Source organism: Periplaneta americana, chromosome 5 (assembly GCF_040183065.1).
Source record: "Periplaneta americana isolate PAMFEO1 chromosome 5, P.americana_PAMFEO1_priV1, whole genome shotgun sequence".
In the NCBI taxonomy this organism is placed as follows: Eukaryota; Metazoa; Arthropoda; class Insecta; order Blattodea; family Blattidae; genus Periplaneta; species Periplaneta americana.
Window position 1 is genome coordinate 59,391,059 of NC_091121.1, and position 27,322 is coordinate 59,418,380.

The 27,322-nt window shown below is 33.7% G+C and overlaps 1 protein-coding gene across 6 annotated transcripts; it reads left to right on the forward strand.

Moving 5' to 3' along the window:
- Positions 1–472: 472 nt before the first annotated feature.
- Pabp2 (poly(A) binding protein nuclear 1) lies at positions 473–25,818 on the forward strand. Of its 6 annotated transcripts, none has more exons than XM_069825773.1 (7): positions 473–621; positions 819–1,052; positions 1,169–1,283; positions 6,301–6,368; positions 9,899–10,093; positions 11,422–11,549; positions 23,737–25,818. In XM_069825773.1, the coding sequence occupies exons 2-7, from the start codon at positions 909–911 to the stop codon at positions 23,774–23,776; spliced, it is 690 nt and encodes a 229-aa protein (XP_069681874.1). In that variant the 5' UTR covers positions 473–621; positions 819–908; the 3' UTR covers positions 23,777–25,818. The 6 variants fall into 6 exon arrangements, with proteins under 6 accessions (XP_069681874.1, XP_069681876.1, XP_069681877.1 ...); XM_069825775.1 differs by having other exon boundaries at positions 486–621; positions 901–1,052; XM_069825776.1 differs by having other exon boundaries at positions 500–648; positions 901–1,052.
- The last annotated feature ends 1,504 nt before the right edge of the window (positions 25,819–27,322 follow it).

The window sequence follows — 27,322 nt, forward strand, 5'->3', positions numbered from 1 at the left end:
TCAGGATAGGGACTGATGGGCTTATGTGAGGGTGGCAATGAACCTCGGGGTTCCTTAAAAGCCATTTGTAAGTAAGTGACGGTAGTAGAAAGTGAGAAGAGAAAGAGGGAAATGATAAATAAGAAACAAGATGAGTTCTTATTACCCCCCCTCCCCCTTAGTTTCACAATCCCATAAATAATGCTAACAGCATAGCAATTTAAATCACCCGCCATCAATAAGTGCCCACAATGGTTGCGTTCAGCTGAACGCAGCCAATGCCTTGGCATGATGATACAAGTCGCTATATTGCATAGCCCACTGTATTCTTTCATTCTATGCTCACCTGCCTACCTCTTTTGCGTTATTTGTCTACTTTTCTCTGCATATATTTCAAGTACGATTCAGCAACAGATTATTTGACCATATTTATTCCTCTTTTATACGAAGGACATGGCGTTCTGGCCTCAACAAAGTTAACAATTATAGAAATATTGGGAAATTCATTTGTGTTAAATAAATTTCTCTCGCGTGTGTTGGCACCGGTTTAAAAAAAAAGAGCAAAGAAGTTAGGATATTGCCGGCATTATTAAGTTACAGCTATTTTTGGTGAAATTTTAATCCATCGACATCGAAGTATAGGTGATAAAGTTTAAAATTATACCGTTTGTAAGAATAAATTTGGAATTACACTTTCCGGTAGATTGTATTCTTAATAACCTTCAGCTGTTGTGTGTGTAAATGTCTTTCTCGTATCGAGCAAGGCGTTGTCATTTAAGAGTTACTTGTATTGTAAATATTACTGAGTGAATAGGGTATTGTTCAATTTGCTCTCTTAGGTTGATATTGCAGTTGAGTCAATTGTGTACTGAATATCTGAGGTAAAAATGACATAGCGCAACAACTACTTGGCAATTGCAGAAAAAAAAATGGCAGAAACTGAAGAGTTGGGTCTTAGTACAGAAGATCAACTAGAAGCTCTCGATTCACTAGAAAATGGCCAAGAAGTTGAAACAGCAGAAGGTGCTGAAGGAGACGTATCTGTTGTTGGGTCCAATGCAGTGGATGATCCTGTGAGTAAAAACATACCATTAGCTTTTTTTTTAGCGTAAGAGTTGTATGTAATGCATATGTTTGGAAGCTGTAGATTTTTCGAATTAGTGTTGTTATTGTAACATCTCAATTACAGGAGTTGGAAGCAATAAAAGCAAGAGTTCGAGAAATGGAAGAGGAAGCAGAGAAATTAAAACAGCTGCAATCAGAAGTTGATAAACAGATGAACCTTGGCAGTCCGCCAGGAATAAGTTAGTAACAGCTGCAGAATCAATGCAGTATACTTTTAAGATGATTTGTAAACATTGATGATTCCTTGAATGTACACCTACTTATAAAGAAGGTGGGAGGCACTGTAGTTTGGCATATTTAAAATTGGCGAAAATAATGTTCCTTTTAACCGTTTGGCATTAATTATAGGCATATTTACCTCGTGATAAAATATCTGCTCTACTCTCTTTAAACATTATTGTGGGTGTGCAGGATTGACACATTTTATAACGTTTATAGAGTTGGTGGGATAAAGTGAGTTCTACTGTGATATGTGTTAAGGTTAAAAGACATTAGCAGGATTCTAGCTCATATTATGAGGAAAGATATTATTCGTGAAATACCATGTACGAAATGGCAATAAAATCGTAGAAAGGTGTTAGCATTGAAGTTCTACATAATGCAGTAGCCAAAAACAAATGGATATACCAACAAATTTTGAAATTCTATATTGAAGAAAAACTAGAACATCTGAATCGTTATTACAATGGCGGATAAGGACCAATCTTGGTTATCTCCCTACACAACACACGGGACGTCTGATTTGTGTTTCGTTTTGTCTTAGATGAGAGAATAACTAAGTGAAATTAGGCCGAGGTATGTGACAAGCTTAGTGGGTTAGTTGAGGATGTATAAGTGACGTGAGACCGAGAAATGTGAAAAGTATTCAATGATTTAAGTATGTTTTCTCCATGTGTAGTGTGGGGAGATACCAAAGTTCCACCCAGATCAGCAGCCAACCTAATGTTTCCAGTTAAATTTGGCAGGCGTGCTCCTTAATGCAGCATAGCTTCATCATCAGTTACAGCTTATAATGTTCACGTCTGAGTATATTACTCGTTATCTGTCCTGATTTTTTAGCTAGCTCAATTAATATGATACTTGTATAAGTATAATTCAATGGCTTTATACAAGGAAGATATAATACCGCTGTGGGTGGCCATTTAGCAGAGGCATAGGTTGCGTTCTGCCAGGCAGCGCTAACTCAGCTATTACATTTTGATGAGTGGCAGCAGCTGCGAGGGGCTGAACTACTCGATTCCAAAATGTCTGTTGTATTTACAACAATCACATCTTTTTTCCTTTGCTGAGTGAGCAGCTGAAGTTTAGTGAAAAAAATGTTGATACGAAAAATAGCGACCGCTGTTACCGTGAAGCCGAAGCACTGTCAGTCAGCAAGGTGTTCAACGTTGTTGCTGCCTTAGTGCTGGCCTGGCTGAACACAACGATAGTTATAATAAGATTGTGAATTTACCATCTAACAGCGTAGATAATTCAATACAACTTTTGTAAAATACATATTGAGAATCATGTGCAACATCAGTCTTGCAGTAGGCCTAATACTCTTATTATAATCTGGCTGTTCTTATTTCCGGCAGCATATAACAAAATAGTATGTGACGTCGCCTATCAATTTTTCTTTTATTGTCAGTACATATAACTCGACTAGAAGTCAAGTAGGCAAATAAATCGTGACTAGCTCTGGACAGCACTCTTGCACAGAAATATAATTTACCTTATTATAATAACTAAAGCATATTTCTACAAAAATTAAATAATTTTTTGTTTGGCTAATAGACATGGGTTAAAAAAAAACCGAATTGTTGACCACAGTAGATGGGTCTACAATAAACTAGACAATTCACGACAAATATAATGCCATCAACAGCCAATATCCATTGAGCCAACCTGTCATCTGATAGAACATACTATTTTATATATTATTATTATTATTATTATTATTATTATTATTATTATTATTATTATTATTTATTATTATTTTAATGTACCGAAGTACATATGATATTTCCATGCAGATATTCTGCGTCATCATATGATGAAAGAGTAATGGAACGGAGAAAAATTCCCTCCAGTGCCGGGATTTGAACCCGGGTTTTCAGCTCTACGTGCTGATGCTTTATCCACTAAGCCACACCGGATACCCACCCCGGCACCGGACAGAATCATCTCAGATTAAATTCCATCTCTTGGGTTCCCTCTAGTGGCCGCCCTCTGCACTACATCATAGATATCTATGAACTCAGAACTGAAGTCCACGGCGCTTATTCCGTCGGATCCCGGCCAACTAGTCACTCATAACGAGTGCACCTCAGCACATATCTGGACTTCAGTCCTGCATTCATAGATATCTATGACGTAGTGCAGAGGGCGGCCACTAGAGGGAACCCAAGAGTTGGAACTTAATCTGAGATGATTCTGTCCAGCGCTGGTGTGGGTATCCGGTGTGGCTTAGTGGATAAAGCATCAGCATGTAGAGCTGAAAACCTGGGTTCAAATCCCGGCACTGGAGAGAATTTTTCTCCGTTCCATTACTCTTTCATCGTATGATGACGCAGAATATCTGCATGGAAATATCATATGTACTTCGGTACATTAAAATAATAATAAATAATAATAATAATAATAATATAAAATAGTATGTTCTATCAGATGACAGGTTGGCTCAATGGATATTGGCTGTTGATGGCATTATATTTGTCGTGAATTGTCTAGTTTATTGTAGACCCATCTACTGTGGTCAACAATTCGGTTTTTTTTTAACCCATGTCTATTAGCCAAACAAAAAATTATTTAATTTTTGTAGAAATATGCTTTAGTTATTATAATAAGGTAAATTATATTTCTGTGCAAGAGTGCTGTCCAGAGCTAGTCACGATTTATTTGCCTACTTGACTTCTAGTCGAGTTATATGTACTGACAATAAAAGAAAAATTGATAGGCGACGCCAATTTGGGACCAAAAATCCACTACTTCGTCTAAAAGCTTCTTGTCTGAGCACTCACTCATCCTCATGTGGCATCCTGAGGACGCCATGTTTGCAATTGAATGACTCTTGAAATGCATTCCCTCCAATTATACGTTGTAGCATTGCAAATAGACTATATGAACTCATCCCATTGTCCTCGAAGAATTCCCCTTGACATTAAATATGTTTATATGAATAGCCATGCATTCAATTCAAACGTTTTACACCAAAAAAAAAAAAAAAAATTGCTTTCCTTGGTAACACTCTTGTACAGAATTGCCGACTAAATTTCCAATAGACATGCTAAACGTGATTTTGTATTTCACTTTTAATTACATGCTTAGAGCAAACTAACATTGTGATTCATTACATTTGTTTCCTTTTATGTGTTAAGAATTATTACCCAGTACAAGAAACTAAGGAATGCCTTCTCTTGAATTAATATGTTTGAGAGATTGCTTGTGCAAATATTAGAACATATAATAAAAATAAAATCTTAAAATCACTAATTACTTGACTACCCGAACTTCTCTGCATTTGAAAAGTCGTAACTTATTTACATGAAAAGCATCTATAATTATTCTTGATAGGTTATAATGGCCTTTATTCCCATGCTGCTTTTCGAAATATTAACCACTTCCCTGCCTTGTGAACTGATTCGTCAGTGATATTTCATGCTTTAAAATCCTGAACTGTAACAACTGGCAACTCTATATAAAATTCATTAATAAGTATTTTCTTGACTAGATTGTGGCTGCAACCTATCCAGTGGAAAAGAATTGTACTGAAACTTACTGGCTATGCCAGAAATAAAAATAACGGAATTGTAACAGTGTTCTTTGTAAATTTGAATGTGAAATGGTGACTTTTTGTCTAAAAATACTGTTCAGATAAATTAAAGCCCTGAATAATGCTAGCTATATAAACACCACAGTTAAAACATATTTTGAGTGATAAGTTTTCCATTCTAAAATGCTGCTCAGGTTGAAGTCTATCTATGTTAAATTTTTCTAATTTGATCTAATTGAAATTGTTTGGCATGGAGTTACGCATTTAATAGATTTCACTTCACTTTAATAAGAGCTGTTATTTCTTCTGGATAAGTGTTATTGAGAAACGAACAATTATTTTAATAATAATGACAGTGGAATGGAGATCACATTTTATCAGTATTTCTTTGATGTTTTTTAATTTGTACCGCAAATTTATTATGCAATAGAGAAACATAGTTGAGTTCGTGTTACTTCATTTCCTTATGTTATGTTTCAGCTATTAATAATATAGTTATTTAATTTTGCATATATCTTCACAAATTTATGTTGCTCCCTTAGATTTCTGGAAACTTTTGAACTAGCTTTTGTTTCAGTACAAACAATATAAAGACTATCATCCATATCATTCTTTACTCTGGAAGAAATTCCTGGTCCATCAGCGGCCTTCTTGCCATGCCAAAGGTGTATATAATAATCAGTAGGTGCTCAGAAAATTGTTCCCAATAACGTTACAGAAAACAAGTTAACTTATTATGTGCAGTATTTTCGTGAAATGAATCATCTGATAGAAGTAAATCATTGAAAGCATAAATATGACATTCTTTTATATATTTTTTGAGGAATCTTTAAGTATCTGACAAAGAAACTGTTAATGAACTCGTGTCGGAACCTCTCCTGAAACTGCATAGCCAGTAGACCAATATAAAAATTAGCTTCCCATGCTAACTAATGGTGTGAAAATTTATTTGGAATATTGCATTAAGAAACAACAGCTCATACTTGGAGAAAATAGTTGAGTTGCCATGTGACATGAATGTCCACACTGTGTGTGATGTGAGGCCTTATGCACTCATTGTGTTTAACCACCTTAGTGAGCATTGTCCACTCACTTTTTCGATATAATATTTAATTCAAGCTTCAATTTTGCAACAGTATAATTACTAGGACAGTTTTTTTTAATATAACTATTTGCGCAGTTTGAGGGTAGGTCTTGACAAGAACTCATTAATAGTTCCTTGTAAGTTATATAATGACGGTTGCTGCCAAATAAGAAGCATTTTCGAAGGAAATCTTGATACAGGATTAGAGAGGAGGGAAGGAAATACGTAAAAGAGTGATTAAGTTCAAGCATTTGGGGGAAGATTTTTGTACACACACTTTTTATAGTGTATTATTATGAAAATTTCAATTTTTTCAGTTTCATTTGTCTTAATTCTTACATGAAATCTCTGTTTACAGCTAGCCCATTGAATATGTCAACAGAAGAAAAAATGGAGGTTGATAACCGATCTATATATGTTGGCAATGTAAGTGACATATTTCTTTTTTTGTGCAATGAAATGTAACAGCTCATAATGAAGTGTATTATGATTTCACATTGAATTAATGTATTTATTTTTTCTAGTCATTGAAAGTGATTTTTAAGCAATGTATGTGTATTTTGTGGAACTGTAATACAGACCAGTGTTAGTGTTTTAATCTTGGAATATGTAAAGTGGTTTTTTGTTGTGCTGTAATTTCTCTTTATTGTAAATAACCTCAACAGATAGGACTTTTAAAGTTTAATAAGTAATACACATCAATTTTCAAGCTTCCTTTATCCAATTCTCTACTATTACCATTACAGGAATTGTTTCATTACTTTATCAGAAATCTCAACAGCACTTCTGAATAATGCGAGAAACAATTTGATTTAAGATCTTCCTGTTTTTCCTAGATATTATGATAAATTTATATGTTCTATAAATTGTTACAAAATCCGCATTGTCAAGTAGTCACTTCGTCTCATTCTTTAAAAAACCTGACTGTTTCTAAAAATATGTTCACAGAGAAGATGGTTTTGGCTAGAACCTCATATTGATTACATAAATCCCACAAGGGTAGCTGCCCTTCAGTAAGGGTTGCCAAAAGACACAGCATACTAAACAAATAAAAATAAACATTTGTGTTATCAGTATTTATGATTATTGTATTCAAATGGAAGCTACCCTTCGGAATAATTAATTAATAATTATTAGTAATCAGATAGAATATAAAGAAATTTAGGTGTACAAGTGATTACGTAAAATCTGAACAGAATATTTAATTACGTCTGTAGCAATCATTTTAAAAATTTTTAAAGGAATTCCAAAAGACTTAAAACATTCAACTGAGAATTTTGAAATTGTTCCCCTTGCTCCGAACAATCGTCCAAATACTTCAATCTGACTTTAGTAACTGCATTTACAGATAGATCCACTTATAATTTGAAAATGGAAGATTCCGGATATTTGAAATGAAACTTTTGACCCTTTTTTTAGCACGTTTTACTGAGTTTCTATTCTGTAAATGTGTTTCAACTAGAATGCTGCGAGACTATGTGCTGCTTTTGCTATAAAGGTAACTATGCAGGATATTGGTATAAGTATTGATGATATACTTCATCGAATACACTACACTCTCTCAAATTATCATTGGATTCTCTGTATAATAAAGTGACGAATTTTAGAACATATGTACTGTATTAGATCATATCTTCATATTTTCTTGTATAATTATGCATTATACTGGTAAATTTTTATGAAAGCCACTGACTGCTTTTATGATTGGAGAGGCATAAGTTTGTGCAATATAGTTTGGATCTTTGCAATATTCTTCTTGAAACCCAGTAAGTTCATGTAAAATGATAAGAATTGCTTCATTTTAAGCAGGTTTCTGGCTCAATGTACAGTGTGTGAAATGCTGCAATGATTTTATTAGGAATAACTTCTTATTGAGCTCCAGTTTCATTTAACTTTTCCTCAGTTAAGAGACATGTTATGTATAGAACTATAGAGACACACTCTCGTCCTCCTTCCCTTACATACAGAAATACAAAATCACAATAAATTTCTCCACTAATTAGTATATGAGAACTGAAGAATTCAGCAAGTTATTACTGCAATGTTCTGCAACTAATTTTCACGCATGGTGATTTGGTGATACATCCGATTTTGTGGTTAGTACTAATACTGACAGAGACAGTCTCAAGGCCTGTGGAGTTTGTAAAGACGTACATGTTAGATTCTCATTTTCCATACATATAATATTTTTTAACAGAGAAGTGGTTTTTACGTATATAACTTATCACAAATAACTGTGAAACTTATCATTATATAGGGTAAACCGTAAGTAATGTCAATAATTCTGGTGGGTGATTCCTTGAGTAAAGAGCAACAAAAAAGTCAAAATACCATTTTGCTATATTTTCAATAGTTTTCCAGGAAAACGTGCATTTTAAAATACATAAATTATGAGAACTTTCAATGCTGGCACTCTTCAAGCAGCTGGGAGTTGTGTTGTTCTGAACAAACTCCTCCACCTGGGTTGTTGAAGGTCAATGCCATCATGCCATGTACATTGCATTTAAACTCTAAAGAAAAAAATACAGATGATATACCTTTTAATTTTTGTGTTTAAACTATGTTAGATAACAGAGAATGAACACTGCTTGTTTCAAGTTAAACAAAATCTTGGACAATTTAAAATAAACTCTATAATCTAATTTTAATTAAATGTTGAGAGAACACAGGCAATAAGACATGCTTCTTTCAAACTAATGGATAAGATTAAGAAATATTTCTACACTCTCATTTCAATTGAATATTCTAGAGGTCGTGAACGATTTATTATGCATATTTCACTTTATAAAAACAAAATTTTAAAACATTTAGAACTCAAAAGGAAAAAATAAAAATACGTTATGCTTATTTTACGTTGAAGTAATGAGCAAAATTAAAATAGTAATATTATGAAAAAAGTGTATATTGTTGTAGGTCATTACATGAGTAGAGTTTCATATCTTTTACGAATGTAATAATTTTATAACATTATAAATGAGTTTCATACACTATTTTTTTATATGACAGTATTATAAAATAATATTAATAAAGAAATAACGTCTGATTTGTAATGATGTGTAGTTTGATATCATAGTCTATGAAAAAAGGTTGCTATGAGAAATTTGATATATTAAATATTATAGCATTGGCAAATTGTTTCATGATGTTAACTTTATGATACAAGTTATGCCTTCTTAGTAGAATTCATGATGTTTTAGTTGTCATGGTAATATTTTACGGCACTGGTGCAATAACATGTCATATTAATCACAATTTTCACTAATGATAAAGATTATTTATAATGCTGATGTACAAACAATTTTATTTTCAAACTCTTCGACTTAATTTTAATTACATATTCGGTGAACACAACCAATAATAGAAGCTAATTTTACATTATACATATGCACTTGAATGATTTAAAAAATCTCCTTCTGTCGTACTATGAGCATTTTTTTCAGCCAGTTAGAATAGTTATCTCCCACTTTAATTTTTAAAGTAGTAATTAGTAAACTTACATACAAGAAATCAAGTTTCCCAAGTCATATTTAAAAGCAATTGTTACGTTCTTTTTCTCGTTGTTGCACCATTCTTTGCATATGCAGGGTGCATCTGTCCAGGCAGCTTTACAGTGTTGTCACAGCGCAACAGGGTTTAATGTTTCTTTGTGACACGAAAACTTCCATTGGTTTGGACCAAATTTCTGCACATTTAAAGGACAAAACTAAAATTCTTTCAATCATTTATTATCATAATACACTCCTCTCTTAAACTGATTGAGCATATTGGGAATTAAGTCAATAGTTTTTCCAAAATATGCTGTGGAATGTTTCATATAGAATAATTTTTTTCTCGGAAAGGAAGCACAAGGGAGCAAAATTATATTAAATTTTATTATTTTAAATAACTCAAAGAATAATCCCTTGAAATTAATGACATTAACTTACAGTTCACTCTATATTTCTTATTGTTACTAGGTTGATTATGGTGCGACTGCAGAAGAACTGGAACAACATTTTCACGGTTGTGGATCAATCAATAGAGTTACAATTCTTTGTAACAAATTTGATGGTCACCCTAAAGGATTTGCCTATATAGAATTTGCAGAAAGAGACTCTGTCCAGACAGCTATGGCAATGGATGAATCCCTTTTCAGAGGAAGACAAATAAAAGTATGTTTTTAGTAATTAGTTTATTTTATATTTTATTTTACTAACAGAGAAGAATTATTGTAAGTTAAGTTGATTAGTTGCGTAAATGAAAGAGTGCTATTCAATATGGATACAAACAATCTTTGTCTGCAATTGTGTATAAATTACAAAAATTCTAAGATAGTGAAAATATTCGATTTACACCTACACATTCCCAACTTAAATTTAGAATAACACTGTATAAGACAAATTTACATCAGTAGAAGCAAAACCATTATTTCGAGGAATAAATTTATGGCAAAATAAATAGTTTTGATTTGTTACATTTCAAAATTAACTATTCCAAAACAACTGAAATGGAACAATACAAAATTTTTATCCTTAGATGTTCAGGTTCTAGAAGTTAAGAATGGCACTGTGTGTACTAGAGTTGGTGTGGTGTGCCTTGGAAAGGTTTTTAGACCTGATTTACAGAACTCCGAAGTCTAACATTAAATAATTGAGTGGCATGGATCGGAAGATGCATCATGTAAATCACATGCTAATGTGTAAGTAGTGGTTGTGTTGACAGTATTATGTTATTTTTGATCACCACTTAATGTCAATGCACTGTTTACTGGAGGCATGCTCCCAACTATATGACTCATTTCTCTAAAGTAAGATTTCAAAGTCATTAACCTTTAGTGGGTTAACATCTAATGTCTAATCTTGGCATTAAATCCCATTCTTTTGTAAATTAAATGACTTTACGTAAGCCACACTTCCACTTTATTGTATGAAGTGTGAAGAAAAAGTATGGTGATGCTGAAGAAAAAAATAGATTTCGAGATTTTGTAGTAGTTACTGTGCTAGTCTCTGAAATGAAATATTGGAGGTTCAAACCGAACTGGCTGATGGATTTTTAAACTGCCCCATAAGATCCTTGGAATGGCTTGTATTGGGTGGAAAGTAGAGTTCCTGTATCTATATTTACGATATGTAAAAAGAATCTGATACAGACTACTGGGCAATTGCTTCTTGCCTTATAACACTCTTTGCTTTGCTCTCTGTGGGCTAATATGTTGATTGCAACTGCAAAAAATTGTTTTGTGAGACCATAGAGTCTTCTGATAAACAAAACAGAAAACAAGTGAGAAATAGGAGATTTAACAGGCCTAAAGAGGCTTCAATGTTTAGGGAACTTTAAAAAGACCAGTAGTTTAAGCTTTATAGATTTACTGTATATTAGATTTTGATCTCTTACATCTAATTGTGAAACTGGAAAATTTTACCACAAGACTGTGTAATAATTAACAACTTCAACACAACTCAACCATTCTGCAAGTCTGTATCTATATGCTGTTATACAGGTTATGCCGAAACGCACAAACCGGCCTGGTATGAGTATGACTAATCGTCCCCCACGAGGGAGAGGCTACCGTGGAGGCAGAGGTCGAGGGTCATCTTATTATGGGTATAGACCAACAAGAAGGCCAAGGTGATTAATAATATAATGACAAATGAAATCTTGCATGGTAGGTTGTAGTTTTGTAATGTTGTCCATTATGTAATGCAATAAAAGAGTATACCACCTCTTTTGGGTTAGAGTACTTTGGTGTAATGATTTCTAAAATAATTATTACTTATCAGTAGTACCTTTAGAATGTACCACAGTTATGCTGAAATATTGTTAAAAGTAGCATGTTGTCTTCTTTTGTGAATCATGTGGTAGAGTATCTGGTTACAATTCTAGTGGACCTGGTTTCAGTCTGTAATCGAAAAGAGGAGCTTTATCTCCTTCCTGTAGTGATTATGTTATATTTTGTCTTTTTTCTTAATTGTCCTAAATGGTGGGCTTGCACTTTTCTGACTACAGGACCAAGGAGTTCTGCTACTTTTAAAAGTCTGACCATGATTAAAAATGATCACAAGAGAACAAATGAGAATGGGCATATTGATTGTGGTGTTGGTGGTGGTAGCAGCGGGTGTGGTGGAGGTGGTATCAGAACATCAATTTATACATTTTAACATATAGTTCAAATTCCATTCTACTCTGCATTTATAACTTGTGTTGGGCAAGTCCATGGATCAGGCAAAACGGGGGTTTTCTATAGGTACTCTGGTTCTCCTGTAACATCGCACCAATTCATCATTAATGTTAAGAGTGTAATGTGGACCCACCGCCTGTGGTGCACTCTGGATAGTTTCTGACAAACTAAGTGGTCTGTGCTAGTGTTTCTCAATGGCTGGGCCGCAAGATATTCTCCTAAAATTTGTCATTTTACTTTTCTAAGCATTTTTCACGAAGGAGTATTTTATAGTGGAAATATTCTTAGGAGAATAATTTTCATGATTGTGTCGAAAAACGCAGATCCAGATCGTCTAAATTGTAAAATCTCACTGAATTACATTTGTTCAGCAAATGTTAGTGACCAAGCCACTTATATTTTAATGATCGGGAATTCTTCAACATTCGGGAAAGGGAATACTGCTGTTTATGTTGGCCATTAAAATTATCTGCAAGCCGACTGCAACAAAGATGTGGATTGTGAACCCTTTTGTTGAATACAAAGAGACAGCCCTTTCCTCCCACGAAGAAACCCTTCAACTTTTTAAATTATCAGACAAAGGACTGGAAAGTACTTTTAAATCTGAGTAATTTGAAATTCTGGATAAGAATGAAAAATGAATGTCCAAATTTACATGAAATAACAATCAGATTTCTTATTTGTTTTTCCACCACGTATCTTTGTGAAACTGCATTTCCTGCCATGACCATGCTTAAACGAAATAGAGGAACTGCCCGCAACTTTCTGGCTCTCTTCATTTGGCTATCATTTCAATTCATCCCAGAATTAACAAGCTAAGGAGTTGCTTTCGGGCGTGGGTTCGATTCCCGCTTGGGCTGATCACCTGGTTGGGTTTTTTCCGAGGTTTTCCCCAAACATAAGGCAAATGTCAAGTAATCTATGGCGAATCCTCGGGTCTCATCTCGCCAAATATCATCTCGCTATCACCAATCCCATCGACATTAAATAACCTCGTAGTTGATACAGCATTGTTAAATAACCAAGTAAAATAAAATAAAAATAGGACAAGCTTAGAGCTAAAAAACATCAACAAAAGTCTCATTAGTCTCACTAAAATCTTCAAAAATTCTCACGTGCATTAAAATATAAAATAAACTAATTAATTAAATTAAAATATTTTTTCCAATAACTTATAATTCTGCAGTGCTCGGGAAAAGTGACACAAGTCAGTTTCCACAAACCTTTTTTGATAATTTATTGACAACTTACGGAACATCTGCTCGCTTGGAAAAAAATACGTAAGTATTTCTCCCATCACAATAATTCATACAGAAAAAGATCAAATCGACATAAACCAGTAAGTTGTCAATAAATTATCAAGAAAGGTTTGTGGAAACTGACTTATGTCACTTTTCCCAAGCACTGCAGAATTATTACTATATTAATGTGCTGCATTTTAAAATTCATCATACAGTATTAATTAGTGTTGGAAATTAATATTTAGAATTGAGAGATTCGTACATTTTTATACATAAAATTACATACATTGCATATAAAAATATTTGACGTGTGACACTGTTTTCATAGTGTAAGCCCACCAGTACTCTTTAAATTTTAAGATTACACCATACTTAATTATTAATACTTACGTTAATTAAATGTATGAACTTTAAAAAAAAAATTGGAAAGGTATTTACGAGTAATCTGTTGGGACCAAGTCCTCGTCTTATAGAAAAAGAATTTACTGGGCCGCGGTCTCTCAGAGATTGAGAACACTGGTTTGTGCTTCTCATTGCGAGAAACATCTATGAACTTGCTCGTAGAGTCAGGGAGAATAACAAGTTAAGGACCCTGCCATTGACAGGAGGGAAGGAGAACATTTTAACATATCTGTAACTTGTCTACTTGATTTATACATCTACTCAAAGCACTGCTAATTGTTTATATTTTGCTCTCAGGTTTGGGTTCAAATCCCACTTGGATTGATTGTTCTCCCCCTCTCTCCTCGAGGTTTTCCCCAACTTAAGGGAATATCAGGTAAATGTATGGCAAGTCCTGGGATCCTTAACTACCATCACCAACTCCATCAAGGTTAAATAACATTACAGATGATAACTGTTGTTAAATAACTGATTAAAAACCACAGCTGTGCTTTAAATTTTGTGAGTACTAGTGTAACGATTTATCAGTTTGGTCAATATGCCAGCTGTATACTTATGAATATTGTATATCCAAATTGTTTAATTTAGAAATGTTTCTTAGCAAAGACTTAAACATTTCTGTGTTCATATTTTATTTTCATAGCAATCAGTTAAGGTAGCATAGTGAACATTACTGTAATATTTTTAAATGGAACTTGTGATTATTATTTTCTTTTAATAAAACATGAGTGTAAACTTGTGGAGTTATAATTTTCGTTGTGGGAAATGTTGAAAATTATTGCCGAATCTGAAAAATAGAACTAAGAAATTCTTTCATGAAATAGAAGTTAGGTTACTTACATTAATAGGTCACAGTCACAGCTACCTGTTCTTTTTAATTGTTCATTTTAATTTATTATTAATTAGTGGGTATTAAACAATGCTAATGTATAAAATGTATTAGACTCTCTTATTTTCTGAAGTAATTTTTAATAACTTTTCAAACCTTGATACAAAAACTAGAAGGGATTTCTTCTAGAGTGTTAAGAAAAAAATATTTTGCATAACTATATGTATACATTAATGCAGTACATATAACTAAATGAAACTTTGTTATAGTACATTCCTAAAGTTCGCTTATTATTTCTATTAAAATCGTATATGTATGTGTGAAATGATTTGTATAATTGTCACAACATTTTTTATAATAAAGTCACCTTGTAATTTAATGTAATGTTGTTGTTGGCCCAATCACTGCCTAGGCACTTGACAATTAAGTCATATGCCATCTTGCACCCCAGTATTTTTGTATGATGTCGACATCATCTTGTAGCAATGCTGTGCATCTTTTGTGTGTTCCGTGTTCATCTCTTCATTTGCATCACACAATATACAGATGCACGTATGGGAAATTTTTAAGACTATGGTAGTTGTCATTCAAAGTCACCCATGTGTATTTTCCACGGGAGGGGGGGCTGTGAAAGTCTGAGCTACCAGAGTGGTGTGAGGCTTTCCTGGAAGAAAATGTTTGTTAATTTGACCTTGTGAAAGGAATTTTAGAGCAAGCTATTTAAGAGTTTCAAACACAAATTTTCATAAAAATGTGACTGAAAAATAATAATTAATAACAAATAGAATTGTGTTAGTTGAACACAAAGGAAGTAAATATATTTTTATCAACAATCTCACTAGACGTTATCGATAAATCTGCGAGTGGAACACGAGCAGATTTATCTAGAGAAAATCAAAACTCGAGTGGGATTTAATTGACTATTACACGATTAGAAGAAAGTATATAAAGATTAGAAGTAACAAAGTACTCCAATACAATAAAATATTAATTGACTTACGAAAATACAACTGTCTTCAAATGTATTATTGTACCAACTCAACATTACAAATATTACGCTAGATGCATGCTAGATGGCAGTAGTGTTCTCGATCTATTATACACAATGGCAATGTTACTAGTCAAGAAGGCTTTGTTGATTCAGTTTCATTTTTATTAAAATGCAACATTCCACTTCAATTATCTGAATCCCAGTAATCAACGCCACTTGGCAGATGATTTTCAATAAATCTTAATATTAAACAATCTCTGATACATGACTATCCACAATATCATATAGCAGAAGCTATAACATAATCTAACTAATATACAAAAGTGTTAGAAAAGTTTTAATTAACGACGATGACATAAAAAATAAACACGAATAATTTTAAAAGGAATAATTATTGAATGTACAATTTTCAAATTTGAATGTGGTTGGTGGTTCAATTGATGTTATATTGGACGTGTGCGTAATACAAGTGGAACTCGTTGATTTAGGCCTACATGGTGTATTCAACTTATTTAGGATTTCCGAATGGTGCTCTTCATTTATTTGTAAATCGGATTTCAGAAGATGCATAGGTATGATCAGTGATTTTTATTAATTCTTGTTCTTGAATGACAATGCGAGTCATATTTGAAACTGCTGTGCATCGACTGGAGTGGTTTGTAATTTTATATATAGTTTTGACGTCCAGACCAGCGCAGTTTCAAATGTTGGCAAACAAAGAAACAAATGCTAGGGACGCGATAAAATTAAACAAATGCTAGGGATGCAATAAGATTAAACAAATGCTAGGGACGCGATAAAATTGTGCGATAAGCAGCCATGATTGGTTGAAATACATTCTTTTGTACCGTTTTATTGGTCAAAAGTAGTATGACGTAGTAAGAGTGTAATAGTCAATATAATTGAAAGTAATGGCATTGTAATAAAATTAAAATAATAAAAATTGGCATATTTTAAAAATGAAATCTATGCATACAAAGAATGAAGAACAGATTAACTCTGTCAGAGTTTCAAATTGAATTTGAAACATCGAAATGAAAGTAAAACTGTTAAACTATGCAGTTCTTTTGGAAACAACTTTAATACGAGTATTTATCAGGAAAAAAAAAAAGTTGTAGATTTCTCTTGCTTTTAGAAAATTTTTCTAAACCTCTCTTTCAAGTTCAGTCCTTTCAACCTCTACCTAAAAACACTCAAAAGACACGGTCTCAACAGGTGATTTTGTGACGTGCTTCTTAAGCCATCTTTTCACATGACGAAGTGTGCTAGAAGATTGCACAGCAGTACATGTTGTTGCCAATACAGACAGGTAGTAAATAAGCATACTGCAGGAAAAACGTAGTCTTTGTCAGAAGATCAGTAATCTTGACATTTTTTCCACAATCTCTTATTTTCCAGATTCATATCATATCCTGGCTTCAGCTTCTTAAATTGTCATTCCCATAGAACACTGCCAATGTCTTAATAGTTTCCATGAAAATCTCTTTCTTTACTTTTTTCAAGGAAACTGGATGCAATATGCCTGCTTGGAATGGTGTTTCATTGTTGTCTATAAGTCTGGTTTCTATTGATGTTATAGAGTCCAAATAAGAAACGTATATGGAAATTCTAAAATATTTTGAAGGGGATGATGTTTCAGTGTTTGAGTGATGTTGTTGCTTTCCAACACACCATGGCATCTTGATATCAATGTCCAGTGTTCACAAGAGTGTCCTTGAGTGTCAAATTCTTCTTAGTCCACCACTGTGGAGTAATAGTATGTCTGACTGAAACGAGTGGGCCTGGGTTCAAATCCTGGTTGATGCTTTTTCCAAGGTTTTGCACCAATTGAAGCAGAATTGCTGGGAACATTCGGTGTTGAATCTCGGACTCATTTCGCCATCATTCATTCACATATCATTGTCATCATTAATATAGATAGCCCTGGTTAAGTTCACAGTGCAGCTTGCTGTATTCGTACAAGAGTACAACTGTTTGGCAACAAATATCATTCACAGAACAGGAGTGGTAAGCACAATAAGCCTCAGGCTGCTGTACAAGTCTTTGAGCCCCTTCTCCATGATAAAAATAATCTTTTGATTTTTCCTATGTGTTTCTCGAAAACCTTCATTAAATCATTTTCACGTGCTTTTGTACAGAATGTAAATCACTATCTGTTGCTTGCAACTTATTTACAACTGGTTCAAGATATGATGAATATCAATATTATCTTCAAACAAACAATAAACGTCAATAAAGAAGTTGCACTGACAAACTGGGAAGCCTGAAAACTAGTTTGTTGACGCACATCAACATCAGATAAACATGTACTTGTATCTCCTTTGATAGAAGTAAAATGAACTGAAAATAAGTGAATTGACTGGTAGTTGTCAGATTATCTGGACTCACAAAGGGAATATTAGGCACAGTTTTTCTGCGTAATACACTGTCTCTCAGAGTCGTATTACTTTTTTACATAAATGAATCAACCTAAAGAGTAAATATTGTAGAACCAGAGAGACCCCTTTTCTTGCCTCATGGACTACAATGGCGTCATTCACTCTGAGAAGGATGAAAATAAGTGCCATTTCATTCATTAATGTTATCCACAATTAAATATGCATTCAGTGAGGCATGAACGTGGCTTATGTTCTTAGTCATTAATCATAAGGATAGCTAGAAATGACAGATGGACAGAAAAAAGCTCCCCATTGCCTTCTGTTAGCACTTCCACATCCAGTCAAAACTACTCTTTCTGCTTGTCAGTTTCTTGTGGGAACAGAGCAATTTGGGACGAAGACTTGAGTCATGTTTCAGGCATGTCTGCTTCGATTTGCCATGTTAGTTTGTATGTTTTTAATTATATAATACATGTAAACAAACTGTTAATTTCACAACCAAGTGTGTGTTTTCAGGTAAGTGGAAGAACCAAATGGATCCCTCACTGGAAAAGAATGTAGAGTTGCATGGGAATGGGAAAAATTTGTCTTTTTTTTTTACTCTCACATTTGAGGTGGTGGTTATAGTGATAGTGATGATGGCTGTGGCAGTGTGGTAATCCAGTTACTCTGTAGGAGTTTACAAGGAATGCCCAGTAATCGTCAGGCTGCTAAATGTTTTCTCTATGGTGTTTTGTGCTTTTGGGAGAAGATTATGCAATGTTTAATGCAGTCCAGTTGCTTTATCTGATGGATAACCGTTGTTGTGTACTATCTTAGGAATCCTGTATTGTATTCAACAATTTGCTTAGAAGAGGTAACTTGGAAGACTCTGTGTACAGTTGTTGAGATAATCAGGGTATAATGAGCTAAACAGAGTAGACAACCATGGCAGGTCTGGGGCAATCTATCCTGATGATGAAACCTTAAAGTTGTTCTCAGACATTAAAAATATTAGGTCTCAGCGTACAAACAAAAACCCAAACTTATTATTCTGAATTCTGTGGAGTTTTGTGTGTCAGCGATATACTAAGGTAACTAGTGCATCATGAGAAGATACTGTGTTATTACATTTTCATGTATTCTGGCAGGTCCAGTACCTTTTGCTACGAAAACTTTCTACTTAGCCCACATTAAAGTGGCACCACAACATAAGCTGATATCTTAGTCTGGTAGTAATTTTTATTCATAAATACTGAGTTAAGCTTATGATTTTCATTTAGATTAAATTTATTTATTTACTCAAATGGGAATAAAGCACTATCAATATTAAAATAAGTTCAACTACTTATGTTTATGCTGATGAAAAGATTTCCTCCAGCTTTATATGGGCTTCAGATCTTTGTAGTAATTCTGAGACTCTCATTGCATTTCGTCTTGCATTATTTCCTTACCGAGCAGGCAAAGCTCAAAATATACAAGAAGATTGGAAAAACAAGAGAAAGCCTAGAAAGGAAGCAGTAGCAAGTTTTAGACTGAGACAGGACATGACTGTCTGGCTGCACACCTAACGCGAATAGGCATCTGCCAATGAATGCACTATCTGTCACAAAGCAAACTCGATCTTGGACAGAAATCACCTCCAAATATGTGGACCTGGACCAACATTATCAGCATGAAGCAAATTTAGGAAAGTCATATTGGGATGCCAGAGAGAGGATGGGATAATTCCCAAATTGCCTTAAGAACAACATTTTCTGTATATTACATTATGGATATCATTCTTCAAGGCCTTCAACTTGTGTGAATTGTTTCTGTATGCTTCCTTTTTTAGAGTTTCTTACATATAAGGATCACAAATGTTTAATGTAGTAAACAACGTGGCCATATTCCTCTACTAATAATTCGGTCTGCAAACACATTCTGTAAGGTGTGCATAAAATTTTCTTCAGTGTGAGGTGTTGAATTATCTTTCTTGAGGTAACCATACGACCATGTGTATTTTCTTCACATAATTCTTCCAAAAAAATTAATCAAAATATTTACCTAACAATTAGTTTGTTATAAAATATATGGGGGTCTATTATTCTTTCCATTGTTACATGTAGGCCTGCTATACTCCATTATTTCTGGGCATGTTGTATAGTGTGATGATTAATGGTTGAATTTTAAATGTCTAACTACAGCGAATTCTGATTATTTATGTATCACCTAAATGAAACCAGGCTTCCTGTATCCTGAATAGAGACTGATGGGTCAACAATTCCATTGTGGATATTTCTCAAAAGCCAATTACAAAAATGTGTTTGTGTTATGATTCTGTGTATAAAGCTCAGTTCGTGTATTACCAATATTTTATATGAATAGTGTGTGTGTGATTTTTGTTTCTTTATGTACCATATTACTTTGAAACTTATTTCATGTTATAATAATAATAACCACCTACAAACGAGTTTGCGTGGGTTAGTTATTTTCACTCTTATACAAATAAGTGAGTGCTAATACAGGTTGTAATCTTACGAGTCTTTTTATTTGCAATGTAACCTGCTTCTTGAAACTTTATAACTCTGTAATAGTGTCTTGTAGGAATAAGAATTAGAATATCTTTCGAAAATCCTGACACATTTATAATTCTCTTCTTTTAATAAATATCTTTACAAGAAATGCATGTTGTTTAACACTATATTTCATCATAATCATACCACACTCAAGAACTGAAGAAAAAAGTTTGGTTGTTCAGTTTTTATGTTCATACATTGCAAGTAGACAAATAATTGATGTGAAGCAATGTTATCAAAAAGAGCAACGGACATTCCATAGTCTGTTTATCCTCGCTGGCAACATATATTGCAGCTGTTGAAAAACGAAGAAATCCACTGACACATTGGTTGAGTTTCTCTAAGTTTCCTCTTGCAAGCGGAAGAGAGAAAGTGACTTCATTCACAAGTTGTATGTGTGATACATCTCAGCACTTGTAAGGTGTGAGTGACAACTTTGAGATGACACACAACACTTAGCCAATAAAAGAGGCTCAGAGAGGGTAGTGCGTATCAATTATAAATTTGGCAATGGAAGAGGAAGGTGAAGTTGAATTTCAGTCAGGTTTCGTGAAAATATTAAAAATCACCCTGTACTTTCTTCAAAATCACAGCTATCATTAGATCAAAACAAGCAGCAACAGTGAAACATGTTATAGAAGACAATAAAATTGAATTGGGAATTGTTTGGAAAGTCAGTTGTCAAAAAAAGAAAAAATCGAAACATGTAGAGCACAATTAAAATATTGTCGGACCATCGGATGTATGCCCCTTCAGCGCTGTCGTCGTTCTTGGAAAAGTTAACGCCTCTACTCACCCCATTCCACCCGTTTCTCTCCCACTACGTCAAACAGCAGGCCACGAAACTTGCCGAATAGGGATGTATGTATGTATTTATTCACACTGCAATGGGTATATACCCGGTGGCAGTGGTAACTAATTACACTCAATAATGACAATAATAAACTTATTAATTAAAAATACAATTAATGATAATACTAATAACTAATAATAATAATAACAACAACAACAACAGGGAATATACTAAATTAAATGAAACGATCACTTAAAATAACATTTGAAATATTCTAATTTGTATCTTAAAACTAAGATCGAACTAAAACCCACGAGTATATGTTCATATCTGCACAAGTACCTTTCAACATTACACTCATTTCGCTGTCAACTCACTCACTGCACTGGAACTACGACACATTTCACTGATTCTATCCTGATTTCACTAACACTTCAAAAACATTTCACTGTTCAAATACTTTGCACTGCCACTATAACCTATACAGCTTCACTGACAGGAACACATTTCACTTACACAGCACACTTGTTGTTGCCAAACTTCCGTCAAACAGTGTCATGTCTCTTGAATTTTGCTTATAATAATGTAAGGTTAATTATTACTTATTCATAATTTAATTTAAGTAGGTCTAATGACGCTGATTGACTTAAGCAAAATGCTATTACTTGCTTAATAATATTTCTTCCACCACTCCGTGCTACAGTATTCATGTTGCGTTGACAACACTGGACTGCAAGTGCAAATAAACTGTCCCGCAAGAAGGCTCAAAATTGTGAGTAGTGGGGGAGAGAAAGAGAGAGGGATAGAAAAGAGAGAAATAGGAATACAGGGAGAGAAATGAATTGCCGAGGCTGAAAAGGAATTAAGATTCAGTTCGCATATCTTACGGGGGCACAGATCCAATGGTCGGACTATAAAAACAGATTTGAAAAAAAAAAAAGTGGGGGGGGGGGCTATTCAACTTATAACATGGGAAAAGAAGTTGCTGGATATGTTGGAGTGCAAAACAAACCTGTCAATAAATAGACTGCATTAGAACAAATTTAATAGTGGGATTTTGTTAGCACTTCAACTTCTTTTCTCATTTTCTTTTTCATTTTTAAGCTTGAAACAGCAGTGGTTTATATATTAAGTATGTCTGTTGTACCAACAACATTATATTCGTCTACAGCTGTGGAGTAACGTTTAGCATGTTTGACCATGAAATGAGCATGAGATTCTGGTTGGGACAAGTTACCTGGTTGAGGTTTTTTTCCAGGGTTTTTCCTCAACACGGGTAACTGGGAAACTTTCGGTGCTGGATCTTGGACTCATTTTGCTGGCATTATCACCTTCATCTCACTCAGATGCTAGATAACCATCGCTGTTGATAAAACATCATAAAATAAACCAATATAAAAGAAATATTTCATGTCCGAATTTTGAGTGGTTTATTTTTTTTTTTTGTGTATAAATGATTTATTAATTAATACTTACATAGCATTAAAATCCATTTATTAGCCTTGCTATTTCATCTCTTCTTTGCTGGTCTCTCTCTCGAACCTGTCCAGCTTGTGTAATTTCTTCAGCTTCATAATTTGAGGAGTTTGAAATTATTTTCGTCATGGAGATAATTTGCTACATTGTGGAGAATTAAGTAATCTAAAATAACTAAAGGTACTTTTTCTGTGGCCAATTTATTTTACTTTGAAGTATAGAAAAGTGCAGCTTTAACTGACCAAAACCTCTTTCTATTATGACTCTCTCTTTCGTTACACATATAATTTGTAGGCTCTGTGTTATGGGATTTCATATTCTCATTTGAAAATTCAGAATTGACCCCAGTTACCCTACTTCTGGTTTGTGCCAGAAAATGAAAGTAGCGCCAATAAATTCTTTACCATGGTGACGAAATTTTTTCGCTGAAGTGGTGAAGCACCCTCTGTGTGTGAGATTGCTTGTCGGTATATGACGAACTAAGTTGTCTGCTCTTCTTAGCACTAGCGACATCTATGAGCTCACTGTCGACCTGGTTGGCGAGTTGGTATAGTGCTGGCCTTGTATGCCCAAGATTGCGGGTTCAATCCCAGGCCAGGTTGATGGCATTTAAGTGTGCTGATATAACCTCTGCAGTTGCGAGTGTCATTAAATAAAATAAATAAATCTATGAGCCCAATTGTAGAGGACAAGTTAAAGGCCTTGGCATTTGACAAAAAAATTGTGTATTTGCATCTGATTTTTATAAAAGATTACTGAAAAAAATATTTGTTTTGAAGTTGCATTTATCTGATTTGATAAATTGAAAATGCAGTAAATTTAAATTCCCATCAGTATTGTAAGCCCTACTTGAAATTGCTAGAAAGAAACGTTTTAGGTATATTTTAGTATTGTTCATGCTTTATTAGCAGATATTATCTTTTGTTAGTACTTCATTCTCAGCTTCTCATCAAAGTCCTTAATTTGAACCATATTACTCTCGCTTCACAGGGGTTATCGTGGAAGGTCATCTTACTACATGCCATACTGAGCCTATCTTCGTCAAATTGGATGAGCTTTCCAGAACTCTCACCGCAGATTTCCTAATGTGGCATAAATTCGTGCAGCAACAAAGTTGATGGAAACCTGTAGTCACTGTATGTATTTCTTTATGTTTATGTCCTCAACCCTTTTTCCTCACGGAACAAACTTTTATATATATTATAACAACTATTATAGGGAGAATGCATGTGTGAGTGGAAGTTTAAAACGGTTACTTTTTTTTAAATTTGGTAACGTTAATCTTGCTGATTGAACTAATGTCTGAGTGCTTGTATGTGTGAAGTATGACATATTTCCATTGTTACATGTGATGGTATAATGATGGGTTTGTGAAACTGCCACTGCATTCATATTTTAATCAGGACTGCATTATAATGTAAAAGTGTGAAACCATTGCAACTATCAGTATGAGACTGCAAATAATTGAGTGATAAAACCAAGACCTGGGTACAACAAATTGGATACCAGTAAGAATTTTTTATACTTGTAGCATAGAACTTTGAATGGTTACATTAATATTTACTTTGGAATGACTGTTCAGTGACATGTTTCTGTATACCACAAAAATCGTTTGCTTTATTTTAAAAAGTAAGAAGGGCCAGTTGTGACAAACAAGAAGGCGCTAAATGAGGGGACTGTGGCACGGGAAATAGTTTTACATTATGTGATTTGCAAAGCATGAAACATTAGTGTTTATATTAAGGTGCAATGGAGAATGTTCATTGATAGACATTATCAGTAATTTCTATGAACACAGTTTACTCGTACATTGTAATGTAACAGTTTCGTTTGTTTGTTTTTGTTTTTTTTCTTTTTTTGGTTTCTCTTTAAGTTGCCAAACTATTAGGAAATATGCTCACTATTCTTCTCCTTGGTTAAGGAAACCCACTATTGCAGTAAAATCGAGTTATTACTGATTTCTCTCTTATACTGGAACTGGTTTCAACATGTAAGAATGTTTTGTAGTATAATTTTACCAGTAAGCTCTTTTAGCTTTCACTTGTTTGTCATTCATCTCCAGCAGGTATCGTATTTCGAATATTAATGTGAAGTCATACTGTTGAAGGACTGGTCTATAAAATGCACAAAATGATAGGAATATACAAGTAAATATTCATTGAAAAACATGCTATAACAACTCACTTGATTATAGGTGTAACCAGTTAAAAAAAAATGCGTCTGTTTCTTTCTTGAGTGAAGATTTTATTGAGATCATCACTCTCTCAAATACTAATGAAAATGTGCTACTGAATATGTTCTTGTGGAGACATTTTTACTTTTTATTTTTATTGCAATAATTAAACCGTATTGTTATTTACCACGTAGTTTCATTGTGTATTGTTGCAGAAGATTCGTCTGTCTCCACAATGACTGTTAACTATGTTAGTATGTTTTAATAAGTGTTTGAGAATATTATCTTTTACTTAAGGAAGTTTTATTCTGGTTACATAACTAAAGTCAAATGAGATTAATTCTTTGAACACTTAAGATATTGATTTTTTTTCATAAAGATAAATATAATATGAAGTAATGTTAACAAGGTAGAAATATTGTCATTACAGAGAATGATTAGAGGTAGCTTATTAAGATTTCTTCTAGTAATGGTTGTAGACATAGTGTACTGAACATGTCATGTATACTGTATTATTTAATTTGTTATCTCCATTATGGAGTGTCATTCAATGCCTTTCAACAAAAATGGCATAATAACTTCAACCTTCCCTTCCTTTTCCAGCTTCTAATTTACTTTTGTCTTGTTTATTTTCATTGGCCTTGTGTTCTCCTTGTCCTGTTTTGTGTGTGTACTGTTTTTCAGGAACCACCAAGGAATACCAAGTGCTTGGAATGCTCCTTGATTATTTTCAGGATTGGGGGTTCTTAAAACATATATTAAATAAAATATTACATTAAAATGGACAAAGAAAAAAAAAGATTGATTCAAAAAGAAAACAAAAAAAAATGTAAAAAAAGAACGTGTAATTTCATTTTGGTGTAAAGAGTATCTCAATAAAGATATGCCTTAGGAAGTAACATTGTGATTTACTTCATTCAATACATATGCACATCGTGCTCTCTGCACCCGAATTTTATCTGTTCTTCTAATTGTGTATTTAATTGATAATAGCGATCACATTTTGCGCCAATCTTGGATAGGATATTACAAATAGACTCCCTGATTTTTGCAGATGATTTGGTTTTAATAGCACCCACAGAAAATGATTTGCAGTATTCTGTACATAATTTGAATATAATCAGAAAGCAATATAATATGAAAATCAATACAAACAAGACAAAAGTGATGGCCTTTTGTGGAAAATATCCTGTACTGAGCAAAATAGTTTGGACAGTGAAATTTTGGAAAGAGTAAATGAGTTCACATATTTAGATTATAATTTGTCATTTGAGGAAGAAGTAGATATAGCAAACAAAATTACAAAATTTACAAAAACCATGCGATTAATTAATAGTATCATGAAACCATCATTAGTACAAAACAACACACGAATACGTTTCTGTAAAACTCTTGCAAGCCCAGTGTTAAGCTATGGTAGCAAAGCATGGGCAATAAGAAGAAGGGATGAAAGCAGGATAACAGCTAATGAGATGCGATTTATGCGATATACAGCAGGATATACAAGATGGGACCATAAACGAAATGAAGAAGTAATGGAAGAACTGGGACTAAAGCCAATTCTCCAAATTACCAGGCCAACTGGATGAGCCATCTACAATGGATGTCATCACACAGAATCCCAAGAGCTATGCTTCATCATCTCCCTCAAGGAAAGAGATCACTGAGACGTACGAAGAAACGCTGGAGGGACAATTCTTCTTTGAGACTGTAACGGGCCACGTGGCCTAATATTTGGAGGGATGATGATGAAGATTTCGATTTTCTTTGGAACATATAAACTAAGTGTTCAGAAATACAGTTCGAACCTTTGAAGAAACAATGACATAAGTGCAGATTTTTCAGAAACTAAGTCATTAATGTCAAATTATTGTTTGAACACACTTTAACATGGGGAAATAAGAACAGAATTTGTAATATCAAAGCTTACCCTAGATGGAATGTATGTCTTTGTGGAATTGGTGCATATTTGGTATGTTACTGGAGTGACAATGTCCGATTGATCAGTCATACGCATATTGTGGCGAAAGCATTAGTATGGACCTAGAATGACAAAAGTAATTACGAAAAATTCGTTATTTCATATGTGGTTTTTACACTGTCACTATCTATTTATCTACCACTAAATTTGGACAATAACAACACAAATATATCATATGCCTTTTTTACTCTAAATAATATTTACGCATAATTAAGAAATAAAGAAGCAAATGTGTTTTCTGCTATTGTTGCCTTCACTTTGGCCAATTCGTCTGAAGTGATGACAGAATTGTAGTTATAGCTACAATAGCAAACACTGGTTGTGAGCAAATAACATGCAAATTTCCCATGCGTCTTTTTAGCCCAGATTAAGTTATTTTCTACAAATAAAAAATGGTTTTTATATCTATGTTTCACTGCTTG